The 9,786-nt window shown below is 47.9% G+C and overlaps 1 protein-coding gene across 2 annotated transcripts in view; it reads left to right on the top strand.

Moving 5' to 3' along the window:
- Positions 1-1,214: 1,214 nt before the first annotated feature.
- The window catches only part of MLF2 (myeloid leukemia factor 2), a 15,584-nt gene continuing 7,012 nt past the window's right edge, over positions 1,215-9,786 (top strand). For both annotated transcript variants that reach the window (XR_001482424.1, XM_015408596.1), the window contains exons 1-3: positions 1,215-1,285; positions 1,391-1,517; positions 6,412-6,447. Coding sequence is in view for 1 of the 2 variants with exons in the window: in XM_015408596.1 (XP_015264082.1) it covers positions 1,236-1,285; positions 1,391-1,517; positions 6,412-6,447 (213 nt within the window). In the remaining variant the exon portion in view is untranslated. The remainder of the gene's footprint in view (positions 1,286-1,390; positions 1,518-6,411; positions 6,448-9,786) is intronic.

Raw genomic sequence — 9,786 nt, 5'->3', positions numbered from 1 at the left:
GGGAGGGGGGGGCGGCGGGGAGGGGGGGGGGGCGGACAGGGGGGGGTTACGTAGCATCCCCCTGACCTTTTCCTTCCCTCCCCGGTGCTGCCTGCAGGATTCCGTTCATCCTGCCCTTGAAACGGGTGCACGTTTACCCCTTAGGGCAGTGATGGCGAGCCTTTTAGAGACCCGAGTGCCCAAACTGCGACCCAGAACCCCACTTATTTATCGCAAAGTGCCAACACGGCAATTTAACCTGAATACTGAGGTTTTACTTTAGAAAAAACAACTCATACATTAACTTAAGATGATCCAAACAAAGTAAGGAAAGCAATCCCAAATGCTTTCATTGACTTAAAATTATTTGGCAGAGAATTCGGCACTTTAATGGTGGTCTGGGCCTGGCTGGGGCGATGGCACGCGTGCCCACTGAGAGGGCTCTGAGTGCCACCTCTGGCACCCGTGCCATAGGTTCGCCACCACTGCCTTAGGGCGACCAGATGCCAAACCAGCCTGTCTGCACCTTTAATAGCTCTTGTGGTGAAGGAATTATAGGACCTGCTGTGGGGGAAGCATCCTTACCCGGCTGTCCGGGTTTCCTTTTGTAGCAAAGGTGCAGGGGCCTGGTTCTCTGAGGCTCCCGAGCAGGAGAAAGTTGGGGCGTCAAGGGAAGTCTGTGGGAGCAAGCGGGAGCGGGTGAAGGCAGAGTATGTTCAGTGCTGGTCAATGCTCCCTCTAAGCTGTGGTGTCTTGTGAGCAAAAAATTCTACTTTGTGAGCTGCTGGCATTAAAGTTGTGAGCCAGCGATTTGCCCACTGCATAAATTAGTTTGCTCTGGAGCCCTCCTTCCTGAGCTAAGACAAAAATGTGTGAGCCGGAGGCTAAAAAGCTGTGAGCTAGCTCACACTCAGCTTAGAGGGAACACTGGTGCTGGTGCATGTGCAGCTTTGGTTCCCAGTGCTTTTTTTCCAGCTGGGGGGATTGTTCCGCAGTTTAGAAAGCAGGCGGCCAGTTGGGGGACTCGCAGGACCATTCATAAGTAAGTGCCGGTCGACAAAATATATAGTTAACTTGTGTCATCGGCGATGGGAGTGGTTTACTGCTACGAATGAGGTTTGTGCGGCCTTCCCTTGACAAAGAGAGCTGAGGAAAGGTATCTGGACTTAAAGCTGGCCTGAACTTGTTTCTGTGTAATATGTAGTTCGCCTCCTCCTTTTCTGTTCTGGGCAGCCCATCCTGCAACTGAGGGAATTATGTTCCGGTTCATGAGAGATGGGGAGCCGGAAGATCCGATGTTTGTAATGTGAGTATGGGCCCCGAAACCTCTGTGACTCTTGGGAGGGGGAAGCACTGGATGGAGAGGGGTTTTTAGAGTGAAAGATCTGACATTCTTTTGACCCTCTTCCAGGGACCCTCTCGCCATCCACCACCAGCATGTGAACCGTGTGCTCTCGGGTGGCTTTGGCTATGGCCCCTTCCTCAGCATCGGTAACGGGACCGTACCTGCAGCTCGCCAGGCAAGCCGTAGGATGCAGGTAACAGAGGGCTGTGGGCAGGTCTGCATTCAATCTGGCATGAAAGCGCGCAGGGCGAGATGGAAGGCATCTATCTTCCCTTTCTGTGCCTCTTCGGTTTTTCGGTGTGGTTGGGAGCCCTCGCACGGTGTCACAAAACACGCCGAAAAGGAGGCTTGTGTGGTGGGTGTGCCTTCCCAGTGTGGGAAGGGAGGAGACACACCAGACTTAAGACCAATGCTCCCTCTAAGCTGTGGAGTCGTGTGAGCAGAAATTCCACTTTGTGAGCTACTGGCATTAAAGTCGTGAGCGAGCGATTTGCCCGCTGCATAAATTCGCTTGCTCTGGAGCCCTCCTTCCTGAGAGCCGAGACAAAAATGTGTGAGCCCCGGAGGCTAAAAAAACTGTGAGCCAGCTCACACTAACTCAACTTAGAGGGAACACTGCTTAAGACCGCAAGAATTATCTTGCTGGCGGAGTGGCTAACCCAGTAATCCCCCAGCATCCTGACTCCGGGCACCCTGGCACCCACTGATAGGTTTCCTAGCAACCACTTTCTTCTTCCACAAAGCAGACATCCAGTTTTGGCTTTTCTCCGCCTCGCTGGAGGGGGAGGGGCTTCAGGGAAGAAAAAAAATAAAGAAGCATTCTCTTTGGATCCGCAGGGAATATCCATTTGGAAACAGCTGCTTCCCGTTGTGGGAGGATGCTTGGCTTGTGACCTCCCAGAGTTTTGTGATTGGCCTCAGCATCTTAGGGCAGCTATCTTGTATTGGGGCTCACTCCCCATTCCCCAAATCCCTGAAGTGTCCACAGGCTCAGTGTGGCTGGGGGCTACCTGGGGACCCCCTAGCTAACCACATGTCTTGACTTAAACCCACAAGCAATATGTGAAGGAGGCCGCCTTGGTTCCACAGCATCTGGTACCCTTCTTCTGAATATCTACAATTTAGTTATCCTGGCTAATAATGGCTGTTAAAGCTATACTTCCTGAAGCTTTCTGTTTTCTTTCTTCTTCTTTTTTTAAGTTCAATTTAGTTATCCTGGCTAATAATGGCTGTAAAGCTATACTTCCTGAAGCTTTCTGGGTTTTTTTTAAGTTTGGGGCCATCGCCATGTCCTGTACTGACAGATTCCACAGCCAGCTGAAGTATTCTTTTATCTCTCCAGCTACCACCAGTCAGTGAACTTGATTGGGTAACCTGCTATAATGAGACAGAGGCCATTATCTCTGTTCACAGCACTTATAATTGTCTAGAGCTCTATCACGTTCCATCTACAGCCATCTCCCCCTGCCATGAAAGCCCCATACCATACTCTTCACCTGTTCATTGCAGTGAGGGTGCTCGGAGCCTTTAATCATAGAATGTTAGAGTTGGAAGGGACCTTGCAGGTCATCTTAGTCCAACCCCCTGCATTTTACAGTGCTGGTTTCAGTACCCTTAGGAGGGAGTCACTCTATTTGGGATTGCACTAGGAAGGGAATCTGAGTTCTCCATAAACAGTAATGGAATCGATGACTTCCCAGGAAACATCTGAGGGCTGTGCTGGACAGCCCAGCTTAGGACTTCAACTCACATGTACTATGGGGAGAAGTCCCAGCCCAGTAGAATGACAGACACGTTTGCTTGCAAAAGCTACTGGGTTCGGTCCCAGTTGAAAGGACCTAGCTTGACAGGGCTGAGAAAAAGAAGAGGAGATTGGATTTATACCCCACCCTTCACTCGGAGTCTTAGAGTGGTTTACAAACTCCTTTCCCTTCCTCTCCCCACAACAGACACCCCGTGAGGTAGGTGGAGCTGAGAGAGCTCTGAGAGAACAGCTCTGAGAGAACTGTGGCTTGCCCAAGGTCACACCAGCTGCTGCAGGTGGAGGAGTGAGGAATCAAACCTGGTTCTCCCAGATTAGAGTCCACACTTCTGACAACTACACCAAACTGGCACCTCAGTCCGAGATCAGTCAGTGTATGTAATAGACCGATATTGGGCTTACTATAAGATATGTTTACAATCAAGACTTGGGCGGGGGAAATCTCTGTGGAAAGAGAGGTAGCACCATAATACGGTTGGCATAGATTACAACTATGGCATAGCCGTATGGGGACTACTGCGTCGAGCTCTGTTTGTCTCAATACAAACGGCAGCTAGCAGTGCAGTCCAAAGCAGGGCTGCATCCTTCCAAGGCCATTTGAGTAAAAGGAATTAGAAGGACCTAACTTCGCCGAGCGCCGAAGAATAGATTCTTTTGAACTATGGTGCTGGAGAAGACTCTTGAGAGTCCCTTGGACTGCAAGAAGATCAAATCAGTCAATCCTAAAAGAAATCAACCCTGACTGTTCCCTGGAAGGCCAGATAATGAAACTGAAGCTCAACTACTTTGGCCACCAAATGAGAAGGGAGCACTCCCTGGAGAAGACCCTGATGCTGGGAAAGATTGAAGGCCAAAGAAGATGGGGACGGAAAAGGATGAGATGGTTAGACGGTGTCATAGATGCAACGAACATGAAATTGAGCCAACTTCAGAGGACGGCGGAAGACAGGAGGGCCTGGCGGGAGCTGGTCCATGGGGTCGCGAAGAGTCAGACTCGACTGTGCGACTGAACAACAACTACAACTCCGTTCAGGATTGCCTGTTCATCTAATTCAGAGAGAAGCTGGCGAGCCCTTCACAAACCTGCTGGCGATTTCAAGGCTGTTGGTGTGTCATCCATTTACCCACATGTCTCAGTGTCTGCTCATATAATTGTCAAAGAAAGAGAAATAGCACTGGTCCCGTTGCAGAGCTGAGCGTGGGACTTGTGTCCTTCCGTTGTGAACTTTTCCCCCTGTTCTTCATCCAGTTGCTGATGTACAGAGAGGGTGCCTTCTTTCTTCTTATCTCACAACTGCTAAGGTTCTTGAGACACTTTTGTCAAAAGCTCTTTGAATATTGAAAAGCTCCAGGTATATAACACCTAGTAGATTTTTCCTACTTAACCACTTTGGTGACACTCTTGAAGACCTCCAGATAGTTGTTGAAGTTAGACCTTGCAGATGTCTTCTGGATTTTTACTCAGCCAGGCTTGTTCTTCTACTTTTCGTCATCCTAACCTTAATATTGCTTTCCTTTGGTTTATCCGGCACAGAAGTTAGGCTTTTAAACTGTTTGGAATCCCTCAAATCTTTTCTTTAAAAACTGGTATCCGCTCAGCTATCTACTAGCTCCTGGTGAGAGGACTGGTGTAAATAATGTCACGTATCTTAATAGAACGTCAACTTCCCCATTACGTTCTTCAACAACCTTGAGGTGAATGGCATCTGTCCCTGGTGTGTTTTCTCGGTTTGTCAATCTGCTATATAATTTTATCTCTTAAGAGTTTTTCAGATGTCCTTCTCAGGTATCACACTAACCTCTTCTGCAGTGAAGTCTGATGTGCAGAATTCATTTTGTTTTCAGTGACATTCCCCTGTCTCTTCAGCTTGTCCCCATTTCTGCAACGTCTCTGCCTGGTTTTTATGTCTGGCATTGTTTCAGGATGAAAGACCTTTTTTTGCTTTTAGCTTTTACAATATTAGCAATTTGTTTTTCAAATGTCTTTGTCTTATTGAATTCACCTTTTTTTGGTACCAAAGTTGGGCCACAGTCAATGACTGAAGCTCAGTGGCTTCAGAGCATTTAAGCCTCCCTATATTTGTGCTGAATTGGGACTCCTGTGGGGGGGGTTCCATTTTTTATTTTTTAACAGAAGCCTTCGCTATTTAACTGTGCTGGAATGCTTTGGACTCCTGTGTGTGATCTTTCTAATGTGTGGGATATGCTTTATTTGGGCCCTTCATATGCAGTATTAAATAGCATCCAAGCTTACTGAAAGGGATTGACTCTTCTAATTTTTAACTACTTGTATTTCTGGCGTGATCTGGTCCATGGGGTCGCGAAGAGTCGGACTCGACTGTGCGACTGAACAACAACTTTAAGGGGAAAGTGCTATAAATGTTTGACTCAAGTTTATAAAGGGATCAACGATGAGAAGACTCGATGTATCTAAGCTAGTTGGAGGGTCTCCTCTCTTGGGGTTTTAGTTAGTAGTGGGTTCTTTACTTTCTCCCGTATATGTAGTTTCCCCTCCCCGTTTTTCGGTTGTAGTTTTTTGTAGTGAAAAAAAAATCAATAAAAAATCCCCTCCGGGGGCTTAAACCCCCCCCAAAAACAACATTTCTGAGAAATACTGCTGGATTTATATATGACTCCCATTTGGCAGTTTTGTGCTTCTTTATTTATTTGAACGTCAGCATCGTTGTTGTAGAAGCTAAGTGATTCAGCAACTAGGCACTGCCTGGGACAAAAACAGGAGTCGTCCATGATCTTGCTGACTCCATGGCTAGGGCAGCAAGTGTCTCCTATAGCTGCTTGGATAGAAGTCCCATTGAATCCAAGACACTTACTCCTGAATATCTTTGCACAGGGCTATATTTGACTCACATAAATTTGAGCAGAGTTGATGTCCTATCTTCTCTCCTTGGAGCTGAAAAACAAGCCCCTAAACCAGGGGCGGCCAAACTTGCTTAACGCAAGAGCCACATAGAATAAACATCAGGTGTTTGCGAGCCACGAGACATGAACAAATATTACACGTTTTTAACTGGGAAATGTGCAAATTTGCTTTTTATTAGCATGAAACGAGACTGCCAAAATAATAACAAAAGGGGAAAAAGCAGATATCGATCATGATATTAATTTGCCCAATGATACTTGTTTGCTAATGATATTTAGCTTCCCCAGCCGCCCTGCCAGGAGCCGCACAATAGGCGTGAAAGAGCTGCAGTTTGGCCACCCCTGCCCCAAGTCCTTTTCTGTTCCAGGGCAGAGGTGCATTTAAGGAGGAAAATCCAGGCTTGTTACCATTTTAATTGCTTTGTATTCTTTTGTCCTTTTACAGGCAGGAGCTGTTTCGCCTTTTGGGATGCTGGGAATGGTAAGCGCTTGATCCTCTTTTCCCCCTTCCCCTCCATACCTCTCCAGCTGACGGAGGGTCTTTTCCACGGAACATTATCCCAGGTTTCTTCTGTGGCGGAACGTTGCTTTGTTCCGAAAGGAGGGAATTAACAAGTCAAAATCTGCCAACAGGATGGTTTGCTTTCTTCCGTTCAGAGCGGGAGGCACTGGGTTCCACGACAAAAGGTTCCCGGCATCTCTACCCTCTCTTTCAACACAGGAGGAAGTCGAGGAGCAGAGAATGTTTCAAGGGAAATGGCTTTTAAGCCTTTGCAGATAATGAGTTTTACTGACATGTCGAGGTCACGGCTGTTGTGCTGTTGGGAGAAGAGGCGGGCTGCCCAGTTGGATAATGGGAACTAGTTAGGCTAGTTGGAGGGAATGAGCAAGAGGAGTGATGTTGCGTTCCTTGTCATTAGGACACGCGCCAGGCCAAGCAGGTATTTAGCAAAACCTTCTCAAATGCCTGCTGTGAGGAGATGGGGGTGGAGGACAAAATTTGGTTTGGCTTGGCTTAAGAGTCGAGCCACATCCTGAGGTCTCTGATGGACCTTTCCATCCTCCCAAGTCCTTGCATGTGAAAGGGGAGCTTCACCAGCCGCACTGAGCCATGGAGCAGGTCTCTTGTGCCGTGTGTGCCTGCTGCAGTGCTTAGCCACGTAGGTGCATACAAATGCGCATGAAGCTGTTATGCTGAATCAGATCTTTGGCCTGTCGAGGTCCTCATTGCCTCCTCTGACCAGCAGCAGGTCTCTAGCAGAGATCTTTCCCATTATCTGCTACCCAGTCCTTGTTACTAGAGAAGCTGGGACTTGAATACGGGACCTTCTGTGCGCAGCACAGATGTTCTACCGCTGATCCATGTCCCTCTGGCCAGGCAGGAGAGAGGAGGGTTGTTTCATGTGTCTCCGAGCAAGGGCACTTCTAGCTGCCAAGCAGGTTTATGGAGTCCTGGGGATACTTTGAACCATAAATAATTTGTTTCTGGCCATTCACCGCCAGAAGACCAAATAGCCCAGTTAACCCTGCAGAACTTGCTGAAGTGAATTCGATACTCTTTTAAAGAAGGCAAGGGATTTATGGCACAAATGGGAATATTTGCACACAGGGCCTGTACTGCTTCAGGGGCCGGTACTGAAGACCGGTTTGGATCAGTTATCCTGACATGATTCCAGTTCATTCTAAAGAAGAGCAGAGGGTGGATTTTACCCCTTGTTGTTTGAGGGTCGAATGGCAGCTAGAATTGGTTTTGGGGTTTGTAAGAAGATAACACAGCCAGCGTGGTACAGCAGTCATGGCAGTGAGTCCCAGCCTTTTCGGAGATGTGACGTTCCCTTTGTCGGGATGTATAGTCAGCAGAGTGCCCAGGGCTCATATGCACAGCCGAGCCATCTGGCATAGCGTGTGTGCGAGCAAGAAACAAGTTACACGGAGTCTCTTTATATTTCAGACTAAAATTAGGAGTTTATCGTATGAACTCCATTCTAGATAGGAAAGAGGTTTAGTAACATGATCTAACTATCTAGATGGACGGAGATGCAGGAAGCATCTTGCTGTTGTGGTGCCAACGTTTGGGAATCATGGCATTGTGCGCATGAGTGGAGAGAAACAGGAAGGAAGGTCACTTTCCCAAAGTATAGCCGTCTACATCAAAGGGGCAGCATCAGAGAGAAGGATGTTCTTTGCCCTGGCCTCACTATCTCTCTGACTCTATTGCAGTCTTTCTCTGTAGTCTGAGGCAGGAAGAAGAAGAAGAAATTGGATTTATACCCCGCCCTTCACTTGGAGTCCCAGAGCGGCTTACAAACTCCTTTCCCTTCCCCTCCCTACAACAGACACCCTGTGAGGTGGGTGGGGCTGAGAGAGCTCTGACACAAACTGCTCTTTTTCAAGGACAGCTCTGACAGAGCTTGTGACTGACCCAAGGTCACATCAGCAGGTGCAAGTGGAGGAGTGGGGAATCAAACCCGGTTCTCCCAGATTAGAGTCCGCGCACTTAACCACTGCACCAAACTGGAGACACCGTAAACAGTCCTTCACTCCCAACACTTGTTGCTTGAAGTATAAAACAAAACTATGTTTGAACTAAAAGGAACAGGAACTTTCATATACTATTGTGCTTAAAATGCTAACTTGAATTTTGGAGACATGAGTTTGAATCTCCACTCTGCCCTGGAAGCTTGCCGGGTGACCTTTGGGCGGATCACCATCTCTCAGCCTCACACGAATTTTGTGAGAATAAAATGAAGGGGGAGAGAATAATGGTGTAAGTCACTTTGGGTTCCCATTGGGAAGAAAGAATTTATAAATAAAATATTTTCATGGAGCAGAACTTTCCAATCGCCCCTTTTCTGCTCCCCTGTGCACGGCTGGGAGGGCGGGGATATGAATGGAATAAATAAATAAATTTCCTGAAATTGAGTTCCTGGGTTCAGTGGCCACGTGTACAATGGAAAATGTCCTTAGGATCCAAGTGAATGCATTTATTCACAGTTTGGAAAACGTAGGGGAAAGTGATATATGGCATCTTTTCCCCCCAGAACTGAATTAATTTGCTTTGATAATTTTGTGCCACCCCTTAAAAGAACTGACAACACAGGGGTGGCAGAGCTGGGAATCCCTGAGTTATAGTGTTGGAACTTGGACAGGGAGGGCCGAGTTCAAATCCCCACCACCACCTTTTGTGAGTATTTTTTTGTGTGATGTATTTATTTAGATTTATATCCTGCCCTTCCCACAAGTGGGCTCAGGGTGGGTCACAGCAAACATGTATGCCTGGAAGCCATGGCCAACTTCTGGCAACCCCTAGTGGGGCTTGGGTGTTTCAGAGGTTGCCTGCCTCTGCATCCTGGCCCCGGTATTCTTTGGAGGTCAGCCCTAGTATTACTTGCCAGGGTCAGCCTTCCTCAGCTTCTGAGATCTGCCGAGATTGGGCTTGCCTGGGCTATCCAGGTCAGAGCCGAATCCCCCTTCTTGACCATAAGTGGCCAATCTTGGATCAGTCTTTGGGGTGTGTGTGGCCAATCTGTGTGTGGGGAAGGGGGAGAATCAAAACCGGTGTGATCCTGAATCTGGGCCCTGGGATTTACAGTGTTGTGCACCTCCGAGGGCTTGAGAGGAGTCTAGCCTCCGATCCATGTAAAAGGACTAGAAACTGGATTTGTCCTGCTAGAGTGCCATTGTGTTGTGCCTTTGGTGTAGTGAGAGCCAGTTTGGTGTAGTGGTTAAGTGCACGGCCTCTAATCTGGGAGAACCGGGTTTGATTCCCCACTCCTCCACTTGCACCTGCTGATGTGACCTTGGGCAAGCCATAGTTCTG

Source organism: Gekko japonicus, unplaced genomic scaffold (assembly GCF_001447785.1).
Source record: "Gekko japonicus isolate JY-2015 unplaced genomic scaffold, Gekko_japonicus_V1.1 scaffold1537, whole genome shotgun sequence".
Lineage (NCBI taxonomy): Eukaryota > Metazoa > Chordata > Lepidosauria > Squamata > Gekkonidae > Gekko > Gekko japonicus.
Note: the sequence above shows the minus strand (reverse complement) of the source record. Positions and strands in the feature narration are given on the sequence as shown.